Source organism: Knufia obscura (assembly GCF_036327395.1).
Source record: "Knufia obscura strain CCFEE 5817 isolate CBS 148926 chromosome Unknown scaffold_12, whole genome shotgun sequence".
In the NCBI taxonomy this organism is placed as follows: domain Eukaryota; kingdom Fungi; phylum Ascomycota; class Eurotiomycetes; order Chaetothyriales; family Trichomeriaceae; genus Knufia; species Knufia obscura.
Window position 1 is genome coordinate 5,034 of NW_027042698.1, and position 25,514 is coordinate 30,547.

The 25,514-nt window shown below is 48.9% G+C and overlaps 10 protein-coding genes across 10 annotated transcripts; 5 read left to right on the forward strand and 5 right to left on the reverse strand.

The window, feature by feature from the left end:
• Nucleotides 1–4,262: 4,262 nt before the first annotated feature.
• On the reverse strand, nucleotides 4,263–4,733 carry PMZ80_008750 (uncharacterized protein; the record flags this gene model as incomplete). Its single annotated transcript, XM_064877149.1, has 1 exon — nucleotides 4,263–4,733. The coding sequence occupies one exon, from the start codon at nucleotides 4,731–4,733 to the stop codon at nucleotides 4,263–4,265; it is 471 nt and encodes a 156-aa protein (XP_064726651.1).
• A 602-nt stretch (nucleotides 4,734–5,335) lies between these two features.
• PMZ80_008751 (uncharacterized protein) lies at nucleotides 5,336–7,075 on the forward strand (the record flags this gene model as incomplete). The annotated part of the gene is made up of 1 exon (XM_064877150.1): nucleotides 5,336–7,075. The coding sequence occupies one exon, from the start codon at nucleotides 5,336–5,338 to the stop codon at nucleotides 7,073–7,075; it is 1,740 nt and encodes a 579-aa protein (XP_064726652.1).
• Nucleotides 7,076–8,091: 1,016 nt separating this feature from the next.
• Nucleotides 8,092–8,823, reverse strand: PMZ80_008752 (uncharacterized protein; the record flags this gene model as incomplete). The annotated part of the gene is made up of 2 exons (XM_064877151.1): nucleotides 8,092–8,375; nucleotides 8,667–8,823. 2 exons carry the CDS (start codon nucleotides 8,821–8,823, stop codon nucleotides 8,092–8,094), a joined length of 441 nt encoding a protein of 146 aa, XP_064726653.1.
• Nucleotides 8,824–9,079: 256 nt separating this feature from the next.
• Nucleotides 9,080–10,897, forward strand: PMZ80_008753 (uncharacterized protein; the record flags this gene model as incomplete). Its single annotated transcript, XM_064877152.1, has 1 exon — nucleotides 9,080–10,897. One exon carries the CDS (start codon nucleotides 9,080–9,082, stop codon nucleotides 10,895–10,897), a length of 1,818 nt encoding a protein of 605 aa, XP_064726654.1.
• An 860-nt stretch (nucleotides 10,898–11,757) lies between these two features.
• PMZ80_008754 (uncharacterized protein) lies at nucleotides 11,758–12,099 on the reverse strand (the record flags this gene model as incomplete). The annotated part of the gene is made up of 2 exons (XM_064877153.1): nucleotides 11,758–12,027; nucleotides 12,091–12,099. 2 exons carry the CDS (start codon nucleotides 12,097–12,099, stop codon nucleotides 11,758–11,760), a joined length of 279 nt encoding a protein of 92 aa, XP_064726655.1.
• Nucleotides 12,100–12,654: 555 nt separating this feature from the next.
• PMZ80_008755 (uncharacterized protein) lies at nucleotides 12,655–14,145 on the forward strand (the record flags this gene model as incomplete). The annotated part of the gene is made up of 1 exon (XM_064877154.1): nucleotides 12,655–14,145. One exon carries the CDS (start codon nucleotides 12,655–12,657, stop codon nucleotides 14,143–14,145), a length of 1,491 nt encoding a protein of 496 aa, XP_064726656.1.
• Nucleotides 14,146–14,338: 193 nt separating this feature from the next.
• Nucleotides 14,339–15,661, reverse strand: PMZ80_008756 (uncharacterized protein; the record flags this gene model as incomplete). The annotated part of the gene is made up of 1 exon (XM_064877155.1): nucleotides 14,339–15,661. The coding sequence occupies one exon, from the start codon at nucleotides 15,659–15,661 to the stop codon at nucleotides 14,339–14,341; it is 1,323 nt and encodes a 440-aa protein (XP_064726657.1).
• A 392-nt stretch (nucleotides 15,662–16,053) lies between these two features.
• PMZ80_008757 (uncharacterized protein) lies at nucleotides 16,054–17,058 on the forward strand (the record flags this gene model as incomplete). The annotated part of the gene is made up of 1 exon (XM_064877156.1): nucleotides 16,054–17,058. The coding sequence occupies one exon, from the start codon at nucleotides 16,054–16,056 to the stop codon at nucleotides 17,056–17,058; it is 1,005 nt and encodes a 334-aa protein (XP_064726658.1).
• Nucleotides 17,059–17,959: 901 nt separating this feature from the next.
• PMZ80_008758 (uncharacterized protein) lies at nucleotides 17,960–20,015 on the reverse strand (the record flags this gene model as incomplete). Its single annotated transcript, XM_064877157.1, has 5 exons — nucleotides 17,960–18,184; nucleotides 18,698–18,838; nucleotides 18,949–19,110; nucleotides 19,649–19,879; nucleotides 19,941–20,015. 5 exons carry the CDS (start codon nucleotides 20,013–20,015, stop codon nucleotides 17,960–17,962), a joined length of 834 nt encoding a protein of 277 aa, XP_064726659.1.
• A 4,274-nt stretch (nucleotides 20,016–24,289) lies between these two features.
• On the forward strand, nucleotides 24,290–25,485 carry PMZ80_008759 (uncharacterized protein; the record flags this gene model as incomplete). Its single annotated transcript, XM_064877158.1, has 2 exons — nucleotides 24,290–24,575; nucleotides 25,037–25,485. 2 exons carry the CDS (start codon nucleotides 24,290–24,292, stop codon nucleotides 25,483–25,485), a joined length of 735 nt encoding a protein of 244 aa, XP_064726660.1.
• Between the last annotated feature and the right edge of the window lie 29 nt (nucleotides 25,486–25,514).

Here is a 25,514-nt window from a genome sequence, read left to right on the forward strand (position 1 = left end):
CTCGATTCGAATTACATAGACGCTACTCTCTTTATCGATTAAGTAATTTCGTTTAAGCGCCTATCTATCTAAGCCTATATCTCTTCTCGCTAGGCGCGAAGCAGGTTATTAGTGCGACGTCTCTCGGCTTCTCGTTATTCCTATAGCAGGCGGTCCGTTCGGGCCTCGGAGCTTTCGCGTTAACTACATAGTTCTCTTATTAAAGGGTTACTAGCGTTAAAAGGGCTAAGGAAGCTAAAAGGAGGTAGTCTAATAGATTAGAAGGCTTCACCTATAGGCCGGGTAAAAGGTCCTTATACGGGCTATAACGTTATACGGTATATATAAGAAGGGCCTAGATCCGATAAAGGAACCGATAGGTCCTTCTCTACTTTATTATTATCGATTATAAACATTACGGTTTTACCCTTTAATAGGGTAAGCCCTTTCTAGAACCTTCGTAGGAAGAATGTAATAGCGTATAATTCGTTAACGTTATCCTACTACTCTCCTTTAAGGAGATATAATAGGATATCCTTACGGGCCTTATCGATTCGGCTTAAGCCTAGAACCCTTATAGTTCTATTTACTAGGTTATAATTATTATTAGTAAAGGCGAAGGCGATTAAGTCCTTATACGCTAAGTCTCGTTTTATATACTATAAGGTATATACCTATACGCAATCCGTCTCGTATATTTTCTTACTATAAGAGACTTACTAGGCTACCTATCGGGCTGGCTCCCTTATAGTAAAGGTATTAGGCTCTATAGACTCTTGCGGAATATCCTAGTGTAAATAGCTAGTAGGTACCGATCTCTAGGAAGGGCCTAGTTATCCTTAGCCTCGGCCTATAGTGAGTAAATCTATCTAGATATTAGAGGACCGTGCTTAGCCTACTAAATAGGAGTCCGACGACCGATAGGCTCGGCGAGGGTTAGAATATCTCTCCGGAACCACGAGATCTAATAGCGAATACTTGAGTTAACCTATAGACTACGGCGGAGTCCTTATATCTTTTAATAAAGGGCTAAACATGTAACTACGCGCTTATATCCGACGTCTTCTCTTTATCGAAGAGCTTTCTTGCCCGTCCACGTCCTTAACTAGGGAAGAACTCCGTTTTCCTAAGGTAAAGGGTAAGGTAGGTTGTAAGTAGTTGTATCGTATTACCTTTCGAGGGCTTACGAATTATTTATATAACCGGCTAGGAATCCTTAATCTTACACTTACAGGGTCCGACCTCGCTATAGGAACTTAGTAAGTGCTTAGTACCGTAATTTATCTATTAAACACTACGGAGCGAGAGGGTACTAACTATTAGGCTAGCGATAAAGGGGGTTAACCGGATATAGTTATCTATTATTCCGTTTACTTATAAGGGGATAGAGCTTAGGCAGGAGCTTTCTCGCTCAATAAGTACTTACTAGTTACTCTTATACTTAAGGGCGAAACTTAAACTTACTTAACGTAGGGCAGGTACTAAAGGACTAGCTACCCAAATTTTATAAGGTTCGTTAAATTAAGTACTTTATCGTTAGGAGCTCGTACAGCTACTACTTCGATTTAAATATTCGGTAGCTATAACTATAAGTGCCTTAAATTCGTTCGATAGAGGGCTAGCTAAGTCTACTACTACAGGGGCTTTTTTTAAGCTAGTTACACTACTAGTACGCGATTACGAACGCGCCTAGTAGTTACTAATAATGAATCTAAGTCGTTACTACTAGATACAATAAGTAAACGGGTCAACTTTGGTGCATATCTTGATTATATCTATCTAAGAGGGGGCAGTAGGCCCTTATTAAGAAGGACCTGCCCGGATCACGTCGATCACGTACTATTCCGTTGTAAGCATATGCTTACTCACAACAACTAACCGCGTACCTAGCTAGCTTTTATACCTTAAATCGAGATTTTTAGGCGCTTATAACTTAATAAGCTAGGCGGGACTATATATATATTAACTTATATATATATTAATTCACTAGTTTTATACTAATATAAAGATTATTAATAGATTATATCTATTATTAGTAGAGTTATTAGCGTATAAAAAGGCTATCTACCCGCTACTAATAAATTTATAAGGACTTAGTAGAAGTAGTTTCTTAGAAATAAATACTTTATAAGTATAGATATAAAGACTAGCTAAGCTAATTAGGTAGAAAAGTATATATTATCTACTAGTTTATTAAGTAAAATTATACTTAATATACCTAGCTTATTAAGATATAGAGAACCTCGATTTTTTTCTTAGGCGAAAAAGCCCTACTTTTATTCTAACGCTAATAGCTTACTAGATAATAGTAGTATATAGATCTTAGACTAATATATACTAGATAAGTTAATTTAGAATAAGATAAAAGTTAGTATACTAAATTATTAGGTTTCTAGCGTAAGTTATATTAGTTCTAATCTTAGATCCCGTTTTACCGCAAAATTGTATGTAAAGTTGTTAGAGCGCAGCGGTCTGCCCGGCAAAAGGTAACAGAATCGTGCTAATCTTAGCCACGATTTCGGGCTACGCGCATATAGCATGTGTAACGGCCACGTCGTAATAAAAGTAGAAGATCTCGACTTTAGAGGCTGATAACTTTATAAATAGACTCGTTACTAAAGTTTCTACTGCTTAATATATATATAAATTAGTAAATAAATATATATAAACTTAGTAGAATAGAATACAACCTTTAGTAATCGAAATAAAAATTGCGATTTTCGCGATTTAACGTAGTAAAACTAGCTAGGTACACGGGTGGTCAGGTAGACGGTAATTAGACTTAACTCCTACTAGCTAGCTAACCTAGACAGTAAGTAACGACGTTCGAAGTGTTTTAGTAATAAATACTATACTAAATATTATTATAAAGCACTAAGAGATAAATTATCTATAATTTTTAGCGAGGTGCGAAGGTACAAAGTTAGTTATTTAGAAAAATTATACTTTAAGTACTAATTTAAGTATAAACTTTAGAGTACCGCTTTCTAGTAGTAGATAGTATAACAACGTAGAGACTAAAGGATAACTTTTAAAGTCTAAAGAGGTAGAGTAAGGAATAAAGGTTAGTCTAGTAGAGTATATAGTTATAAAAATAAGTAATTATAGTGGTGTCGATAGCTAAAGTAGGTATAATTTTAGTGAGGTAAGCATGTAATCTAACCGGCCAAAGTCGAAACCGGCCAACTATCTTGACGCCAAGCCTAAGGCTAAATGTTTCGGGCGTAGCAGCCTTATCAGTCTTTTTTCGGCACCTGGTGTGCATGATAACGACTCGGCGTAACCGGAGCTCAGCACGCCAAGCTGAGGCGGATACGGAGCTTCCTCAAATTCATGTTCGTGGCGAGCTTCAGCTTTTGCCGTTCCTTAGTAACCTGCACCAGCACGAGATATGTGATACGCCTGGATTGCTGTTACATCAGGTAAATATGACATTCGGTCCAAAGCCGTTATATGAATGTCGCTGTCGGTCCTGGTTGGCATTTTCCGTGCCAGCTGTGGCAAGTGCCTGAAGCAGTAACTGCAAGACCAGTACGACCCATGTTCCGTTGCCAATTGTGCTTCTTGGGGGTGTGCTCGCGTCCAAGCTGGAATCAGATGGATGAACAAGCCCGCTTCGCTCCAGACGCTCTTCCATCCATCGCATGCTCGTCTCGGATTGGCGATCGTGGCAAACCCCTTTTTTGAATGGCTCACGTGATCCGAACGGCACGCAGATAAGCCTGTACACATCGAGGTTGAAGAGAACGCCAACTCATTCAGAGCTTCGAAGTGAGTTGAGAGTGGAATTGTAGGTGCCTAGGTACTGACTCTGTCATGATGCTGACTTGTATCAAACCCGATACAAAGAGCATCGATTCTTCACAGAGCTAGACATTGCAGGTTCATCGCACATTATGGTTTCAGATTTTATCATGTGCATCCTTAAGATCGGTTATCCTGGCATTTTGATGGGTTCTTGGGACTTTGAAGGCGAGTGCAAATTCAAAATAATACATTTGATGTAAGCTATATGGGGTATCTCTAATGCTACAAAAGCCCGAACAATGCTCGCTTGTTCCGATGAACGCCTTGGTCTCTCGAATCACTCGATTATTCAACTGGTGCCCTCCCCGAGCACCTGAAAGATCCAACCCAAACCCAAGTATTAGCAACAATCATCTCGGCTGATTCGACACTTCCACTCGTACCCAAATTATTACAGACGCCCCAGCGCAGATTCTAATCCTCAGATACACCTCACCTTCTGATACCCCGAGCTTGATTAGAGTTTCGAGCACCGTTCAGAGCTGCACCACCTTGGCATACTGCTGTTTGCCGCCTTTCCAAGCCCACAACTTCATGCCCTTGCCCACCTCTGAAGTCTTAGTGTTAGACTTGCCTTTCGTGTTAGGATAGAATGCGGGATTGGGTCCTTTGGCGAGCTTGTCTTTCACGACGAACGAGCCGTCGTTCTGCTTGACGAAGTAATGATGCCAGGTCGTCCAGTTCTTGATCTTGCGGTCTCGATACTCAGCAGTATAATGCCAGCCATCGGGATCTGTAATCGACTTACCAAGGGGTCCTTTGGTGGTATTGTGCATGCCTTCGCGGATGTAGACCTCGTCTGCATTCTTGGTTTCTGCGGTCACAGCGGCATATTTAGCAATGACTTCTTCCTCTTTGGCTGGCTTTCGTCTACAGTGCCACTGTAGCGAGATGAGTCTGGCACTAGGAGCGATGTCGTTCGATAAGATGATGCTAGCGGTGTTCATCTTGAGTGGATTCGAGGTTGTTCGGTTGTTCGAGGTTCGTTGGTTATGAGACAAGGTTGACTTGATGAGTTGGAGGTCTTCAAGGTCGTTGCGGTTGTGAACCTGTTCTGGTTGAGGAGGGAATGTGGAACTGGTTAGAAGGTTGTGTGTGGTGGTGAGACGATGAGGGAGGTTTCAAGAGAGCCATGGTCTCCCATGAAGCACTTGAAACCCATGCGGCGTACCCCCGTGGTGAAGTCCTCGAGGCTGTGACGTTCTGAGTGAAGCGGAAAGCAGTATCACCAAGTCACTTGTCACAATGGCATTCGTTGTTGTTGAACAAAGGCATCATTGTTTGCGCTTCCTGCATAAGCCTGGAGAAGTTACAAACAAAGGAGTGATTTATGCCATTAAGATCAAAGCAGAACTCCCATGCCGTCACTTTTCTGTGTCGCGAGGCTGAGCCGCTTGATCGTCTTCTGCGTTCCACGTGCTGAAAATATTTTCTGATCTTGATGTTTCCTGTCAACCAGCTACTTACAAACCACTTGTCACGAAAGCGCATTCGCCCCGAACACTTCTCTCTGCAGCTAAAAACACGACACGAACACATGAGTATAACTATGGACGACGATTCGATGGAATATCCGCGCAAATACTGTCCAGGTCCAGACTGGTGCGAAGACAACGAGCTTTACGATATCGGTGGGCTACACCCCGTAGTCATCGGAGACAGCTTTCGCGATGGTCAATACTCTGTGGTTCACAAGCTTGGCTATGGCGGCTTCTCGACCGTCTGGCTTGCGCGTGATCACAGAGCAGAACGGTACGTTGCCTTAAAGATACTGAGTGCAGCTGGATCAAGGTGTGTGAACGAAATCGCGATTCAGCGTTACATTCGCGCGTTGGGAATGTCGTTCGACGATCTATCTATTACCAAGATCATCGATAGATTCTCGTTCAGAGGTCCGAACGGTCGACATACCTGCTTGGTTCTGGAAGTCGCTGGTCCAAGCTTGAACTTCTTGGACAAGCACAGTCTCAAACTACGCCCTGACAGCGTCCGTGATCTAGCAGCACAAGTTGCAGGTGTTGTTCGCAAGCTCCATACAAACGACATTGCAATAGGTGACCTTTCGACAGACAACATATTGCTCAAGGTCAAGAATCTGAGCTCGTGGTCGGAAGAGGAAATATACCAGCGCTTTGGTGAGCCTGAAGCCTCTGAGGCGTGTCCAACCAGAGAGGGTGAGTCTTTGTCATCCCACGCTCCAAGATATCAGTATGATCACATCCATTTTGGCTGGTGTGACCTTGATGTGCTCGAACCAAATGTCACAGTAGCGGACATGAATGAAGCGGTCTATACCGGAAGCAATCCCGCGTTGCACAGTCAGGCGGAGTCCTCTGCCGCCAACAGGGTCTACGCTGCTCCTGAATGGTGGTTCGGTGTCAATCAGAAGCATACAAAGGCCAGTGACATCTTTGCACTTGCCTGCATCTTCTTTGAGCTGAGGACTGCCTCGCCGCTACTGCCCGCTTATGCAATGACCGATGGTGCGGAGGTCATTCAGCTGCTGCTCGGCGAAGCGCCTCAAGAGTGGAAGGACCTCCAAAACGACAGAGACGAAGACCAGCAAGTGGAGCTGCTCAGTCATGAAGAGTGCGGCTCCGAAAGTCTTGATATCAAGCTTGCAGCCGTAGGCAAATGGGAGCCGTGGCACTACATGACCCCAGAACAGCGCAAACAGCACTTCTTCGACACGTACGACGAAGAGGAGAGGAATGATCCCGATAAGGATATCAACATCGAGAGAGATTCGAGTACGCGTCCACCTCCCGCAAGATTGTCGGATGAGGAACACCATGATCTCAAAGACCTTCTTAGCAGAATGTTGACATACCTACCTGAGGAGCGGATCACGATTGAAGAAGTGCTGCAGCATCCATGGTTGAACAAGCGGTACGATGACCTAGACGACCAGACAGCGCCCTGGATATGCCGATACGATCGCGGATTTCGATACTATAACGCAACAGAGTGGTACAGAGCATATGTCTTGAATGTGGATCCAGACAGCGGAGATAAAGCAGAAAATGGAGGCATCTGGCGACTCGACGAAGAGAACCCGAAATTTGAGAACGGAACATTCAATTGGGACGTGTTCTACGACAGTGCCGAGGACATCTGGTATGATGCTGTGGAATCTCAGGAGTTCGAGAGCGATGCTCCTGAGCCTGAAGAAGCTGACGAAGAAGAAGAAGACCCCCAGGAATCGGAAGAAGTCATGACGGACTCAGACGAGGAAGAATTTTCTGTGACGAAACTGCTGGGTCTGCCCGTGGACAGCGATGATGAGTAGAAGAGGTTCGATTGTATCCCCTCCGCACCCAAGATGACTAACTCGTACCTGAGGCATCAACGCCTCATCAGCACAGGCATGGAATTACTATATCAAGAAGATTTCCCGATTTAGTCATTTTGGGTGCGGAGGGGATAGTAGAAGGCTCTGGCTGGAGCCAGGTCGCAACCAAAGCGCAAAGAAACGGTGATATCCAAGAAGGATTCACAAGCGCGATAGATAGACTAATAGCTATGAAGGCGTGTGTATAGCAAGATGAATTGAAGCAAGTATATTCGCACAGACTCGAGAACGACCTATGTCCTACGGTCGACAGCTAACTCTGAAAACGCCAAAAGGCTTGGCGAGGTTATAGACTCTCCATGACCGGTCACGTGATGCTCTGCTGTTCTTGCTTCCAAGCTGAACTCTTGTTTTTTTCATCCATCCTACAGGTCCGGCAACAACCTGCTTTGTCAGTCCCGAGTCCATCATCAAAATATTACTGTGAAGCACTAGTCATCGAAGATGCGTTGATGCTCTAGGGTATTCCATCCAAGAATCTTTCTGATCTAACATTTGGTTCTCGCGTAAGTGTGGTTCTAGCCCCTTTCCTACATTCCACAAACTGGTGCACCAGTATTCGCCATCGTACGTGCTTAGTAGTGGAAGGACTGGACCTGTGTTGAGACTCGATCGGCTCATCATGGACCGTTGTATCCCACAGCACGAGACCGCTTAGCGTTGTTGCAGTCATGCACGGAACAGAGCAAAGCAAGTTTGGTGGATTAAGAAGTCACAAGAATTCAGAAACAGCATGAGAGACGTGATCATCTGACATTGTCTTATCTAACCAATGACTACATGGAAAGCTGGTCAGCTCTCGGCTGCGTTGTTGAGCGTACGGTAGTCGAGCAACATTGTCATGCAGCCCACGACCTTGGGTATTGCAACGCTGTACCTCCTAAGCAATTCTGGTTCACCAATATGGCCTCTGGGAGGTCGCCCTGCACCAGTCTAGGTACTATTTCGCTATACTAGACTCGACAAGTTTCTTGCTTGTCGCCAGCTTTGATGACCGACGTTGGGGTCGCTGACTTGGTTTCGAAGTAGATCCGTGGGTTGTTCTTCACTCCGTTGTTCGGCACATAGGTCAGCTTGCCCTGATTCCGGACTTGCTTGACATACAGGTGGAAGACAACCCAATCCTTTTCCTTTGGTCGAAAGAATTCTGCTGTGATGTGGTCTCCATCCTTGTCGGGAATCAGTTTACCAGTGGGCACCCCGTTGGCAAAGTAATCGTTGGTCTCCTTATGGATGCCTGTCGGATATTCATAATGGTGGCGCCCTGTGCTTTGACAACTTTGGCAGCCAGTTCCATTGTTAACTTGGCATGGGGTACATATGATGGCTTTTTGCATCGCCAAGTCACCTGTATGTCAGTCATGGTGGAGGTTTGGATGGGAATTGAGAGGTGTTGGCTTTATGTGGGGGGTTTGGTGTCTGTCCAAGTTTGAGGTTGGACGCGTTCAGATGGGAGGCGGTCGTGGTACCAGGAACACGGTATGTGGATTGTTCATGTTGGGAAGATTCTGGCTGCTACATAGCATACATGCGGCGTCGTCGACCAGCGCAGTGACTGTGAGACCAGCCTCAGTCAATGTCACTCGAGCAGACAAAGCACTGGAGGTGCTCACAAGGCCGTGGCTTTGTGACTTGTGGCTAACAGAGGTACCACAAAGAAACAGCCTCTTGCCTATGACAGGCATTGTTAGAACCGGGTCAAGCTGGCGAATCCTTTGTTACTAAGTCTACCTTGACATTGTTCAAACTTCACCTGCGATGCCAAGACTCGCTAATTATCATAAGGAAACAGCACGGGCGTTTATCACTCGCTAGTGCCGCAAACAAGCAAACTTCTCGACTTCTTCCGTACCTGTCTATCCATCAAGCCATCTTCCACGAGTCCAAACACCACGCCTTTTACACATCGAACCATCAATCACGAAATGGGATTTCACCTTCATGCCTGCCAACGAAGGGTGCGAAGATCTTGAGAAATATCGACCTAGAGGGCTACATCCTATTCGTATCGGTGATACACTCAAAACCAGCAGATATACCATAGTCCACAAACTTGGGTTCGGCAATTCATCTACTGTCTGGCTAGCACGTGATGATATCGAGAATCGACTGGTGGCAGTCAAGGTGTTGACCGCCAATGCGTCGCGCATATCACAAGAAATTGCTGTACAGCGCTTTCTCCTACGCTTGATGTCACCCGGCTCATCGAACCTGGTCACAAAGATTCTAGACCATTTTGTAGCCAAAGGCGTGAACGGAAGACACCTGTGCATTGTCTTCGAGCTTGCGGGTCCAAGCCTTCAGGTTCTGCTCAAGGACGCTAAAATTCGACCCGATCACGTTCGCAAGCTGAGCCGCGACATTGCGCAAGGTGTCGCTGGCCTTCATAGCAGTGCCATTGCTTTTGGAGACCTCAGCACAGCCAACGTCCTGCTACGCTTCGCGGAAATGTCCTCTTGGGAGCTAGACGTCGTCTACGCAAAGCTTGGGCAGCCGACCAGCGAGCCACTTGTTACTATAGAAGGGAAAGAAGCATGCAAACAATATGCGCCCAGCACGACCTGCTTGGCCATCGACTATCAGACAATAGCTCTCGATGTCATTGCGCCATCGATCCGCTTTGCAGATCTCAATGAAGCTGTACACACAGATCAAGAGCTCGTCGGCGCAGAGCATGCTAAGCCTTCGGCTGTCAATCTGCCGTACGGGTCGCCGGAGCGGCTGTTCGGAATCAGTCCTCGACATAGCAAGGCAAGCGATGTGTCGGCGCTCGCATGCTGTTTCTTCGAGCTGAGAACGAACACACAACTCGTGAACGGTGATTCACCATCGATCTTCAAGCAAGCTTTGCAGATACTACTTGGGCCGTTGCCAGAACAATGGTTAGAATCAATCAAGGTGATGGAAGGCGACGAAACCGAGTCGATAATACCACCAGAAGAGTTCCAATACATCGAAGACACGTTGGAAGCAAGGATCAGGAATGTCGGAGACTGGAGCCCTTGGCACACGATGTCAATGGAGGAGAGATGCAAATTTGTGATCTCAGATCTTGGTGAGGAGTATGCATTGAGCTCTGACTGCGACCTGGAGGCACAGGTAAACACTGGTCCACCACCGCCGGCAAGGTTGTCAGAGGAAGAGCTTGTCGACTTTTACGACCTGCTTTCTAAGATGCTGCGCTATCTTCCCGAAGAACGAATCACGATACAAGAAGTGCTAGACCATCCGTGGCTACATAAGACCTACACCGACCTTGATCCACCAGCCGATTGGTTAAGCCGGTTTGACTGGGGCCGGGAGACGCGTGAAGTCGACTACGATCTTGGTACAGGCCTGGATATCTTAGATCAGATGCTGGCAGAACAACAAGCAGGCACTCAGGATGCAGCGGACGGACATGACCTCGACCAGATAGAAGACTCAGACTCCGATGGCATCGAGAGCAAGGATGACGTGAAGCAGGAGCAGTCATACGACAAAGGTGAGGAGATCTACTATGACGCTTTAGAGTACCAGGACACTAACAACACTCCAGAAGAAGTCGACCAGCTCGAAACCAGGAAACGAAAGCTTCTTGGCGAGCATCAGGAAGACCAGAGCTCCGCGAGAGACACGACTGAGCTCGACTACGTCGAAAGCAAGAAGCAGAAGAACTGTCATGAGTCCAGTGAGCGATTAGGTAGTTCTGTCGCAGACGAGAACTTCTTCGTGACAAAATTGCTGGGTTTGCCAATCAACGATGACCAGACCCAGTAACCATGAAGGGGGAAAAGCCGATCAGAGGGGCTTTGATGTGGCTGAGTTGAGCAACATGATCCTGACGCCTTGAGCGGGTATCAAACATGTAGGTATAGAAATCTTGCCTTGCCATGCATCTCTCGATAATGGGAATCGAATAAGCAAATTGTCACGTACTTTCAACTTCATCAGTGATTCTCTCAAAGTAAGCGCGTGCTATATTTCCATCATACCCGGGGCACTTCGTCATCAAAGAGGAAAATTAAGTACGTAGAACTTACGACTACGCAGTACCGATAGTGGGGCGGCGCGTAACGCGTGCACGCGTCGAGCAATCGCGCTAGTAATAAATGGGGGATATTTCTGATGAAAGGAGACTTCCATTGGGGAAGGGCAATTGTCCGTCGCAACTTCCAGCTGTCCTGTTCCCATGGTCAGCTTGCACTCGCAGCAACGAGCCTCACTGCTGGTCGGGGGATTAATTAACATATCGGGCACTGAAACAGTGAAGCGGACGACGTTGTTTAAGACTCCTCAAGGAGCGGCAACAATTCAGCACGAGGGATTTCCACGCAACACAGAAAACACAGAATTCCTTCGAAGGAGACCATAAGGAAAACCATACAAGGAAATCAATACCCGAACTTCGTGGCATTGCTAAATCCTATGGATCCTGTGAATGTGCACCAAGTCTTCCTTTCTTAAGGACATCGTTTGCAGAACCGAGCATCACCTTTGGCGCTGCTAGAATATCGAGCATAAAGGAATCTCGCAGGAACACGACATCAAAACAAAATGTATCACATTGGTGGTTGAGCAACAATAGTATCATCTCTACAATTACAAGTACGTACCTTATCACTCTTCCCAACTATCCTCTATGCCCATACCATCTCCGTCTTGAAGAGTGTTTGAGCATCAAGCACCGGAGCCTTGGTGGCATTCTCCCAGAAGATCTGTGGGTTCTCCGGAAGTGTTGCGCTGTTCTTCTTCTTCTCCCAACCCGCAGTGACATCAAAGTTCTGGATGGAAGAGACATAATAGTGGAAGGTAACCCATACTCGCTTCTGCCTGTGGAAGAATTCAGCTGTGATATGCTCGCTGTTCTTGTCAGGCACCATGGTCACCTTCTTACCGCCTGCGAATTGCTTACCGTATTCAGTCTTCTTAGTTTCGTGGTGAACGGCTGATCGAAATGCACACCTTCTTACCGCCAGCATCATAGAGCTTGGCTGTCAGAACACTCTTTTCCAGCATGAGCTCGCTGTCCCGCCGGTTACTCCGATCGCTTCGAAGGGCTATCCTACCTCAAGCTTCAACTGCACCTGACATCTGATTTCATGGCCATCTTTTTGAATGATCCATGGTAGTGATGCATGCACTGTTCGGCAGATCAACATCAAGAGGTATCGATGGCATCGGACAGGCTGCTAATTTAACTGCTGACTTACGCCAGATGGTCAATGTGGATCAGCGGTTGCGCTACGAGGCTAGCATAGCAGATGCTGACATCAACAGCTCATCCATTGTGAGGAGATCACCATTGTAGGTGGTTGTCCTGGGCACAAAGCACTTTCCTCATGCGGTCCTTTGTTTTGCACGGCTTTTTTGTGTACGCGACGGAAGAGTAGAGCTTAGTCGGCCGTATGTCCTATAAGTCTCGACAGTCCGGCCAACGAGAAGCAAGCAGCTTTCTCTTTCAGGTGCTGATCCTGCAACCTTTGCGAACCCTTTGCTCGAACGAAGGCAAGTCAATATTGCTACATCAACGAGAAATGTCGGATCACCACAACCTTATGCCTGCTGGGCCAGGCTTTGAGCTTGTTGAGCACTACATTCCCGGGGGCTTCCATCCAATACAACTGGGTGACAAACTCAAGCATGATAGATATCATATTCGTCACAAGCTAGGGTATGGCCATTCTTCCACGGTTTGGCTTGCTTACGACAATAGCGCTAACAGATATGTTGCAGTGAAAGTGATTTGCGCCTGCTCTTCCTCTAAGGTACGAGAGATTGCTATCCACCGCTTTCTAGCACTAGATGAAGAGAGGTACGTCAAGTCCCCTATCATCAAGCTTCTCGACAGGTTCAAGGTTCATGGTCCAAATGGCAGCCATATCTGCTTGGTACTGGAGCTGCAGGGTCCAAGTCTTGACAGCCTGCATGGCACCAAGATCCAGCCCAAGATCGTGCGCATGCTCGTCCGCCAGCTGTCGGAGGGCATAGAGTTCTTGCACAGACGTGATGTCGCTTTTGGCGACCTCTGGACCGCGAATATCCTGCTCGGTTTGGTCGATATCAATGATCTGTCAGAAACATCGTTGCACGAGAAGCTCGGAAAGCCAGTGACAAAGAAGATGAACGATCTGATCGAAGACGAAGACTTTGAGAATGCACCAGAAGTTGTCTACAGGTGCGTGGATTTCAGCAAGCTAGACCTGAACCTCCTCATACCCCGAATCATACTTACAGATCTCAACGAGGCAGTGCTGACAAGCGACACCACGATCGAACACGATACCACCATAAACATTTTATACGCATCACCAGAGAACGTACTCGAGGTGAATCAGACACATTCGAAAGCCAGCGACATCTGGGCTCTTGCATGTTGCTTCTACGAGATGAGAGCACGTCAACTTCTTTTCCCCTTGTCGGATGACCCTGACAGCGCGGCTTTCAGCATGCAACACCTGATTGGTCCTATACCGGATGAGCTATTCCAGCAAGCCGATCCATTCGACGAGATTGAGCAGCTGACAGAAGATGATCTCGCAGACAGCAAAACGACCCTCAGACATAAGCTGGCAGAGATCGGTGATTGGAACCCGTGGCACACAATGACTCACGAAGAGCGTTGGGAGAACATGCGCTTCTTCCTTCGAGATAAAAATCTCGACATCAACAAGCTAAGCTACAACATGGAAGACCGCATAAACGCAGGGCCTCCACCACCAGCAAAGCTATCGGAGGAGGAGTTTGCTGACCTATACGACCTTCTCTCAAAGATGTTGCAGTGGCGACCAGAAGACCGGCTGGCCATCGAGAAGGTGCTCGCTCACCTTTGGCTCAACCGAGAGTATAAGGACAATGATGATCCATCTGCGCCCTGGATACAGAGATATGATGTCTGGGGAAGGAAGTACAAGGGTCGCAAAGTCGAGCCTGTCAATGATGCAAGTGGAGACCAACAGCCGGAAGCTGAAAGCAGCAATGACGATCTCTTCGTGACTTGGCTGCTTGGTTTGCCGGTGCCGCAGTAAAGCAATGTAAATCAGGCAGTAGGAGAAACGAATAGAGCCATCAATATCGGTATCGACTTCAGTCAATAGCGCCACAACACAAAATCGATCGCAAGATACATCCGCACAGTAGAGGCAGAAAATGCCACAAGCAGGAACCAACATGGATCCCTCGAAACGCACAAAGCAACAAAACCCAGTATTATTCCATGACTCAAGTTTTCTTTCCAAAATAATTCCCTAGCGTATTCTTCTGCGGGCTTTTCTCCACCGTCTTGACCTTCTTCGTAGCCTTTTCATCGTCACTGTTCTTCTCTGGCTTCTCGCCAACCTTCAGCAGGCCCATAAGCTCCTCGAATGCTTCAGTCGGCACAATACCTCCACTTGCCTCCTTGTGTCCGCGAGCAAAACTTTCGCCCATACGCTCTTTCAGACCATCGGTGCTCAAATCAGCCGCAGCCTTTAGACTCTCAATAATGTTGACAGGCGGATCTCGACCTCTTGCGATCCGCGCTATTCGACATGAGAAGTTGACCATGCCATCCAGGTAACCGTAGTTTGCAACCATCACTATTTCAAGTTTCCTGCTGTTGAGGTAGCCGGCCCACCGGGTTGCAATCACAGGATGAACTTGTGCTCTCGAGTTGATCTTGAGTACTGCTATGCGGCCATCTTGGCTGAATTTTGGTGGAGTGTGCGTATTCCTTTCGACTTCCTCGTTGATCTCAGAACGTGCTGCTTGCAAGCGGCCATTCGATACCAGGTCTGATGGCTTCTTCGACTCGAGTAATGCATTCCAGGCGGTGATAACGTCGTACTTGGCTGTCCGGCGCGGCGCGTTCAGAAGCGACACCGCCTCGTTGATCGATTTCTTGGTGTACTGCTTGAATGTCGCAGTCATATCTGGGAAAGGAGGGTTCCATTTGAGCGTGTTGCCAAGGTCACCATGCGTACCGATGCAGGCGAGATATGCGAGTGAATCTGGTAGATCGTCATGCAATGTCTTACAGATCTCGTAGGTAAGGAGGGACGATGTCGCGACGGGCGGGTAGTGGCATGCTGAAACCACTTCTGACCTGTCGGGGAAGACGTCGCTGAGGTGGTGGTCGAGGAGGAGAGTTTTGGCAGACGGATCATCCACGATTGGTGGGGCTTTGATGCTTCCCTGGTCGAGAACGATCACGTATGCTGGCGCTTTGGCCGTCATTTCCTGGCGCTCTTCTTCATGGTGAATGTTTGCACCGCGCTTGTGCAGATGCACGTCGAGCTTGTTTTGGTCCAGTCCGAGGGTGGTCAAGGTGCGGTAGACCATGACTCCCGATGAGAGACCATCAGCATCCTTGTCAGGAACGATCAAGACTTTCTGGTTGCTAGCTGCGCATTCCTTCAGGAAGGCGCGGGCCTTATCGATGTCATTGGCCGGGGCCGGCCATATCGTGTTGCCCTCATCGTCTCGCCGAGGCTCAGCATCTGTGTAGTCTGGCACTTGAGGCTTTGGTTTTACAGCTTTTGGTTTGCCATTTGCGGCGCGTTTCATGCCTCGGAACTGCCTCCCAAGGGGGTTGCTTGGCGCCCGGACAGCATATGCAGCTCGACAGCAAGGTTGATATCTGGGCAGGAGATTCTGACGTGCCAACAACCGTCTCAACCCATACATGAACTCTTGCAGATAACACAGTAGCGAGACGCGTAGTACAGCATCAACCGCGTCTTCGACCTTCACTGCTAGGTGATGTCATGCATACCGACCCACGCCATCCGCATTGGGTCTAGTTTCAAATCGTTCATCAATAAGGCATGTGTTTAAAGTCATCACGAATCACCTTTCTGAGAGGCGTAATCTCGAGATTGTCCTCTGCCTCATTCGCGTTTAATGCATCGTGCGTGGGTCGAGCAGCTAATGCTTGATGCAATTGAACTCCAGACACGATGCAATGTAGACCGTTCGCCTGCAACCTTCTTGCCACTCTCCTGGCGCTCTTGCTCCTCTCAAGCTCCTCTCAAGCCAAAATCCGTGCACCGATACGTTACCTAGCGCTAGGCGACTCATACGCAGCAGGCGACGGAGCAGGCCCCAAACGCTTGTGGCCTGCCGATGCAGCTTGCGGACGGTTCTCAGGAGCCTATACTTACCAAATCCTGAATAACACAGATCCGGCGTTCGCGATACACTGGCCTCACTACGAGAATCACGCTTGTGGTGGAGCGACGACAAGTACTGTATTGTGGAAGCAGTCCTTCGCACTTCTCCACAAAGATCTGATAACCATACAAGTTGGAGGCAACGAGGTCGATTTCTTCCCTGTCCTGAACGAGTGCATACAGCAATGGCGTCCCCTCTCTTCTTGTGACAGGGAGCTCACCAGAGCTCGTAGCTTGGTGCAGTCGGCGGCGTTTGTGGAGAGGTTTTATGATATGCTTGGTGCGATCAAGAGACATGCTGGGGATGAGACGCTCGTCTTCGTCCTTGGATATGCGAGGTCCTTTGATGCGGAAACTGATCAATGCAACGGAGTGTCCTTCAGTCTGACGAATCCTGCAAACGTGTTGTCGAATGAGCTGAGGCGAGATTTCAATGAGCTTGTGGTCATGCTCAATGATGTGATTCGAGCTAGTGCCGAAGCGCATGGGGCTGTGTACGTTGACATTGATGCAGCATTTGAAGGACATCGGTTCTGCGAGCCTGGCGTACGGGAGCCCCGCCCTGACAATGAAGATACTTGGTTCTTCCGAGAGACACCACAGCGCCACTCAGCAATGGCTGACGGGTTTCTGCGCAGCAATTCTGAGCAAGAGCCAGTGTCGATGCGGCATCCTTTCAGGAGATTTGCTGACTTGATGAGGTCATTCCATCCAACGGTGAATGGTCACGCAGCCATCTCCGAGAGGATCGTCGACGTGTTGAAAGCGCAGATGTCGGAGGGTGAGTTGTAGAGAATCGGAAGGTCAGCTCCCAGGTCTTACGCTACATAATTTCGTCTTGGCTATGGACTCGTTTCTTCTTGACATGTTAAGGATTTGCTATCGTGCCTACGAGTCGCTAGCTTCGCGCTTTGCATTAGACATCGTTCATCGTGTTCGCTTCGTAGATCGCTTCATGCTGACGCCTTTACTCAGCATACAATGCCATGACCAGCGATAGCATCTGGAATACGCTTCACAGATAAGATCCACTCCCTGCTCATGTGTTGCTGCATTCGTTAAGCCTTTTGCTTTCGATGCGCAAAAGGTCCAATTCTCGAGATCGGAATATGGCCGGCGCAAAGCAACTTAATGCAAAGGGTGCCATTGTTGTGTTGCTGATACGATAGATGTGATATGTACAATAGACTTGCGCGAGAATCGTTTCGCCGCAGAGATTAGTACATACGTGAAAGCTCGCTTATGCCTCGATTGAACCGTTAATCTGGCATGGTATTCACGGCATGTCGAAGGCAAAAGTACACCAGGTCGACGACGATGTTTACATTATAAGGACGAGCCTGCCACCCATTCACGTGGTTGTCGCTCACGAGCACAGTTGTACCAGTAGCATGGCATCGAAGGCATTGAATCACGAGAGTCGGCCAAATGTGCAAGAAGACGAAGATTCATGTTTTGCATTTCTGATTTCATTTTATGTTTGTTTTCTATGAAGTGCCTACCACCCGCGGAAGGCTGCTGGGTTGATTGCGGACATCCAGATTCGTGTTTTGTTGAACAGAGCAGCCTTCCGCGGGTTGATGGCGGATATCCAGATTCGGGTCTTATACATCTTGAAGAGATCGGTGACGAGTGAGTTGAAGTTTATATATTCGTTCGAGAAGAAGTAAATATGGAGGTCCCCGACGCCATCCTAGAATGTGAGTTTCTTGCCGTCCATTTGGAACTCTGCGTCGAGGACCTCCATATTCAAGCCGTGTTCGACGGCCTTCTGTTGGCATATTCGTTTGGCCTTTGCTTCAGGCCGGTGGCCGGTACCAATGAAGATAAATCGTGGACACCGACCACCGACCTGAAGCAAGACCGTGCATTGCCGCAAGGAGGGGAGGTCTCTCCTTGCCCTAAACAGGCAAGTACCCTAGTCATGATACGTCAGCCTGTATTCATTTGAACCTTGATGCATGAGGTGTGGGATAGGTCTTGATCGGGCAGCATTGGTGAAAGATCAGCAGTAGTATGATGAGTGCTCGAAAGAAGCTCAATCGCAGTATGATCAGAGGTCGAGACATGCTCAGTCCAATTTCAATGGAGTCTCATTCCAGTCTCACTTGAAGAGGAAGTTGACCGCGTGATTGATGGAGTCGGCTCTGTCTGGTCCATGACGTATGGCTGGATGGTTTATGGGCACTGCTCTTGAAGGTTTTGTGCTTGACGATTGCTGTGTGAAAGAGAGGAGACATACCGTAGGTACTACGCATAGACATGCGATAAGTAATGCGAATTGCAGAATTCCGAACCGATGGCGCTGAGACGATGGGACTTATGCGAGTGATGCTGCCCATCGTGATGGACCCGTGGGTCGCATCCTGTACTCAGCCCTGGTCATATGTCAGATGTTTGTGCCAGATCATGGTCGTTCTTTTTGACATACCATCGTCCGATGGGGACCTAGTATTGAGCCGGCGGGTGCGCCAGAGCCGATGACTCCGTGGTATGGCTGCGGGACGATGGGTCTTATGCGAGTGATGCTGCCCATCGCGGTGGACTTGTAGGTCACACCCTGTACCCGAACCTATGAGGATGTTAGTGATGTCTTGGTTTATTTCTCTCGTGTGACAATCATGAGCCATCTCCATGAATCCAGCTTGATAAAGTCGATCTGGGCAATGATGACTTACTTGCATAGGAGATCTCAGCAATCTTGTCGGATTGGAAGAGATTCCACTTCTGTCCGGCTCTGGCCTTGGCGAAGGGAACAATTGCCATTGGGTCGACGAAGTTGATGAAGGCGTAGCCGACCTGCTGCGGCCTTGACCAATTTTTTATTGGCACAAGGTGCCGAACCTAGAAGTGTGTCAGTAAGACTGTGCTGTAGGCTGAGGTACTCGTAATGTGCTCACCAGCATGCACCCAGCTCTCTGGGTTCGCCCAACGATGTGCTTGGGCCAGAGGTAGGCCTAAAGCCACGTCGATCGTATGTCATTGAGACATTGTCTCTGGTTCTGTTGAAGGTCAGTAACACTTCGATCAGATTCGAGTCTAAAGTCGCAGCTCACCACAATATTTTTGTGAAGAAAGACCAATGCTTTCCCTCTCAAGGAGAGGAGAGGATAATATATATGTTCATCGTAAGATGAACACACAGAACAGCAGAAGCAGAATTCGGTAAGCGTTCGATTGTTCACCCACTGAGAGGGTATGGGTGTGAAATATGAGTGAGGAAGAAAAGGTGGGGAGGAAAGCAGTTGACAGAAGACAGGCAAGGTGAAGCTAATCTCGAGCAGGGAAAGCGCAGCCAAGACAGCAGGGTTTCAGCTGATCAAGCTTTCGGCCAGCTCGCCTGATGCTGCACGGCGTTGCGGCAGGGTTTGTTCCGGGCGACCTTGCTGGAGCTGGAGAAGGATGACGTGCAGCCTGCGGTAGCGAGGTGAGGATATGGGACGTGTTCTGAGCTTGTAGCTCCTTGTGTAGCATCTCGAGTATTGCTGTAGTCTTTCGCGCAGTATTGAGCTTCGTATTGGAAGGTCCACTGCGTTTGTGTTGGTGATGCCTGTTTTGTTGCTTTGGGCGCGGCCTCTGGCACCCCTCTGTCCACCATATCATCACACAATTTCTGATCACGCATCAACCAGCTAGAGCGTCAGCAACACCAATGGCAACCATTGACAACATACCATTACCTGGCTCTGGGTGTGCCCGGCTCTTGCCACGTCCTTGGGTATCGCCCATGACTCCTCCTGCACCCCCATGCTTCACTGAGGTCAACGACTTACCTTGCTCGATCTCCAGCACCACAGCAGGTAGATCTCCACCATAACCTTCAACTCGAGAACGAATTCTGTATCGTCAGTACCGCAAGCACCAAGAGAAGGAGCCTCGGGGATTGATGAAGACAATACTCATACAATACTCGACAGCCCACTCATCCACCATCAACTACCATTACCATTAAACATTACCATCATTCCTCCTCTTTCGCACGCGAGAACCGACAAAGCAGCAAGCAAAAACTACCTCAACAGCCCCCCTCCCACCCGCGCCTAACGCTCTGATAGTCCAACATAGAAACAGAATCCAAATGTACTCGTACAGCACACCCACCTCCCGCGCTTTTGCGCACGAATAGTCCAACAAGAAAACCAGAAATCAACACATACTCGTACAACCCATCTCCCACCCGCGCATTGCGCTCAATTAGTCCAACATGAAAACAGAAATCGACAAATACTCGTACACCCGGCCGACCACCACACATTACCATCACTATTAGACATTAAACATTAAGAGGAACCCACCTACCCACGACCACAACACATTGCCATCACCATTAGACATTAAACATTAAACATTAGAGGAACCCACCCACCCACCCGCGCCGAAGCGCCCAAGCATAGATCTCTGAGCATGAATCTCCGGTGCTGAAGATCATGCATGAATCCACCCACCCACCCCCGCCGAAGCGGCCAAACATGAGACGTCCGTCAGTGACCGGTGGTTTGATCGTGGCATCCGAGGGCAGCTGATGACGAGAAGAGTAGGTGACCTTAAAACAAATTGGCTGGTGATGGCAACAAGCACTTCAGCTTCGAGTACTGGCGGCTCGTTCTGCTTGGAGGATGCCGGTGATCTGGAGTGTTTCGTGGCGATTCGTATGGGCATTCTGGCATCTGAGCTTAGCCTGGTGATCAGATGAGGCGGGTTCTGGCGGGTCGACGGCTGGCGGCAACGACTCGAGTCGTATCTTAAGCTAAGGTGATTGGTAATGCTTCGAAAGGCACCATCAATCGAGAAAGTCCTTGCGGCAAGACACATCATGGCTCGATACCTCTGTACTCCGAATTCTCGAGTCAGCGGGTCCCGGTCTGCCTCGAGTGTGACGACGAGCGGATTTCCACTCCATTCGAGGTCATCTTCAGTTTGAACACAGATGGCTTCTACCCAACGGTTTAAGCTCTCAGTGCTGGCAGATAGACAGTTCTTGTTTTGACCATCTTTGGGCATCTGACAAAAGTACGGCGTTCCGACCGCCCAAAGACTGTCAACCCACTGAGGTCGCTGCATAGTGCTCTGGACATCGACATGTCCGGGGCTGGTTTCCCTGGGGGCATATTTTCCAGCATGGTTGGCACCAAAGATCCAACCTTCCGTGAGGGTAGCCCTTCGACTTCGGCAAGGATGTCTGGACACGATGGCAACAGTCCCCTGTTTCGCTGCAAACCGCGGTCGCCATGGTCAAGGCTTGTCTCCAACAGAATCTGCGAGAGGAACGTGGCTGCCTTGGTGTTTGTCTTTCTAGGACCATGCATGATTTGGGATCATCTCGGAGTCTAGACCGCAGAGCTCTTGAGGGTCTTTCTGGACTGCCTTTGAGACATCAACAAGTCCATCCAGCTCTTTGAAAAGGGTAGCTCGGCCTGAGTCTCACCGCTTGTGGTAGCCGATCAAGGTCGGGAACGGCAATACCGTTGCTGCCGTCGACGTTCTCGTAGGTAAGTCCAGCTGACAAGATTCATAGTACTGCTCACCTCAGGCGGCGATTCTCTGCGACATCGTCAGGCTGTGTCCCTATACCAGCATCTCCCTTTGGTGGCCCAATGTTGAGGACCCTTCCACGCGGCCTGGTCAGCTGTGCCTGCTATGAGAAGGCAGAACCCGACAAGAACCAGGAGGCGATTCCCTGCGACATCTTGAGGTTGGGTCCCTATCCCAGCTCTTGTCCTTTGACAGCCCAACTGTCCGGATCATTCTACGCAGCCCGACAGCTGTGCCTGCCATAGAAAGGCAGCACCCGATAACCTGCGACATCATGAGGCCCCTTGATTCTTCGAGCTTCAGCCGGCGGATCTCGTCGATCCCATCTACAGAGAAGTCTTTGCTTTTAGTAAGCATGACTTGTTCGCTGCGTTCCTGACCCTCTGTGCCTGGGACAAACTGAGAAAGTCTCAGGAAGTTGTCTCGGGTTGCAGTTCCTCGCCCCTATCCCAGCATCTTGTCCTTTGACGGGCCATTTGTCCGGGGCGTCCCAAGCAGCCTGTCCTTTGACGGCCCAGCCGTCCGGAGCACCCCATGCAGCCCTTCAACTGCGCCTACCATGAGAAGGCGGACCCGACAAGGACTGAGCTTCACAGCACTTCTCCCAATGGGAGACCATGCTTTGCGACATCGTGAGGTTGTGTCCCTATTCCAGCCTCTTGTCCTTTGACGGCCCAGCCGTCCGGGGCGCCCCACACAGGCCATTAGCTGTGCCTGGTAAGGAAAGGCAGAACCCGACAAGAACCGAAAGATACGGTAGAGACTTGCAACTGAACCTCGAGACATGAGTCGGCTGTTTAGATGAGCCTCGGATTGAGCTCATCACGTTGATACTGTCGTCGACTCCGAGCACTTTGTCCATGGGTAGGTATGTGCTGGTAAGGTCTCTCTGACATGTTAGTGTTGATTTCCGAATCGAAAACATTGTGAAGTACTTACAGCTTCGATGCGACTCCTGTTTGACAGAGCTCGTCGGCACACTTCGATCTTGGATCGAGCCACTGATAGTGGCCATCGCTTCCTTGCCCGTTTGCAACATGCAGGCCATTGAGAACGAACAAATGCCGGCCGGACGGGCGGAGTCCATAAGCATTCCAAGAGAATACCATGTACACCGTACTAGCTGTGACTACACAGACTCGGTAGGAGACATGAAGCCCGACGATGAACTCGTCAAACGCCATTTTTTGCTAGGGTGCGCCTCGAACAAACCTCGCTGAGCGGCGTGAGCACTAGCTATTGACGACATTGTTGTTGATCAATGTGGTCAGCAAGCTCGCCATTTTCGAGATCGTTCACGCTGACCCAGGCGGAATGTTGCTCGTCCAGAAATCGACACGAGCCTTGCCTGCCTCTTTCGCCCAGGGTCCAGCAAGGTCATCTGGGATGTGGGAATCCGAGCAACCTGGTGCAAAGGCTGCTGGCACGCCGATGATCGAACCCTCCCTGAGGCAAGCTTGTTGGACAAGTTGGTCTTGTTACCAGAAAAGTTCTCAAAGAGCTGATCGTCCGGAACAGGTTCTCCAACGTTGGTCATGACTGCGATGGTGGTATCGCAGGGTTGAGAATTACTTGTGTAATGTTGCTCCTGATTAAGCTCTTGCAATGAAGGCCTAACGGGGTTCCCTCTTGATGATCAAGGTTTGTGGTATAGTATTCAGGTATGTTGGTGTTCATCGATTTTTCTCTTATGCTCTTTTCGAAGTCGAGTTGTACTTGGCGGGTGGGGGTGCGAGAAAAGTCTCCGCTCGATCTGCTGACGGAGGAAATTGCTGCTTCTTTCAGCAAGGTAGCAAGGTCGATGATAGGTCTAGATAGTAACATGTTAGCTTGTGGTTGTTGCAGTTTGGGATGCGTTTTTGATGAAAGACCTTGAGATTAGGACTATGAAGGTTGATTCCGGGAAGACCGCAGTTTCGCCACGGAGCTGAAACAAGGCCCAAGGCCCAAGGGTCAGTAGTCATCGAGGACGTCCAAAACGCCTGTCTGTGCTGCAAAAGATGCGGATGAGATAGTAGGCATGGTCCAAGTTGTGATGAAGAGGTAAGGAATCAATGGTAAGTGTCGAAACGGGCGGTCGGGGGTGTCTGAGAAGTGGTGACTGGATTTGCTTTGCTTGCCTTGTCACAGCTATGACATCGCAGGACTTTTAGACCTTGTTGTCTTTGTGCAACGACACTGATGATACAAGAGGATGGGAAGGTCAACGTGATGAGGTTTGTACCTTGGTAAAGCTGATGGAAGTGGCAGACAATGGTCCGGTTGTATGCAGACCTCAGAAAATGTCTTGGGGGAGAAGGAAGAAAGGAGGACCCACTGCATCACAACACGTTCCTGCTTGCATGTCCCTTCACCGTCGCCCTGCTGATGCTGATTGTTTGGTCTGCGCCTTGCCTGCGCTTTTGTCTTGGCGCTTTTTTGCTATATATTTTCCTCCCTGGCGACCACAATCGATCTTCACGATCCTTCACCAACCAATACTTCAACCACCATGTCTGAACAGAACTCTGGGCAGACTGGACTAGGAGTCATTGGGAAGTCCTTTTGCGGCACCGGCTACAATGGTCGGGCAATCCTGAAGCGCGGGGGCCTCGACACGAGGGACGAGATCGAGGCGGGCTGGCACGCCAACGCACTCCTTGGTCACTACGACCATACTCTTCCTGCCGAGCACTCTCGCCTTCAAGGAAAGGCCGAATGGGAAAAGATCCTCAACGGGGTCTCTACCTTTGATTGGGCGTCTCACGACCCCAACAACCCACACTCTCACCCTACCTGTAAGTTTGAAAGATTTCAGAGCTTGAACTGACCAAGAACACAAATAACATCTGCTAACTTGTTGCTCAACAGAAAACCCGCCTCCGCTCTCCTTCTCAGAAGGCATTAAATGTCCTTGTGGACCGCCTTCTCCTCTTCTCTCTTTCTCCGACCTGGGATGTCGTAAAAAGCAACCACATCGTATCGCAGGCTATATGCTTGGGTGCGGAGTGGAAACGTTCAGTACCCTTACATTCACCAACGCAGTTACGATTACACAAGCGTCTCGGATACAGTAGCCCACGGCATAAAGCACGAAATAAAACGCCAACAGAAGAATCAAGTCAATCAGCGTTTCTGCGAGAGTGGGCAATCAGCAATGGCTGCGCCAAAAGGAGGACAAGCACACCTATGTTGAGCCAGATGGGCTGACTGCCAGTATAGCGACGACCTACTCACGTCGATGTTGATACTATCCTAGATCCTCTACCCCTGTCGAAGAATACGCACGAATACATTGTTCGATTGACTCTGGTCGTACACACCTCGCAACCCACCACCACAGCACGAGCAGTGGGCAGCAGTCTGCGGACGACTCAAATCTCTCTACAACACCTACGACCTATTACCCTCTCTACCTTCAGTCGACGCAACCAGAGGCCACTACTGGCTGCTCGGTCGGACTGTCAGACCCGAGTCCACTCAATACTTCTACAGAAAGCCAAAGATAATTCACAAATTCAAATCTCGCGGAAACGTAGCGAGGGGGTCCCCATAGGGCTACGCTGCGATGAATCCGCATGGGCAAGACTCTCGCCAATGTATGACATGAGGGCAAAGAAGTCATTCGCAGCACAGCATTCGTGGACGCAGGAGCTGGAATCGAAGGGCTCTATCAATACGGTTTGGGTGGTCAGAAGGAGGGACTAATGCTAGAAACAATTACTCGAAACTGAAGC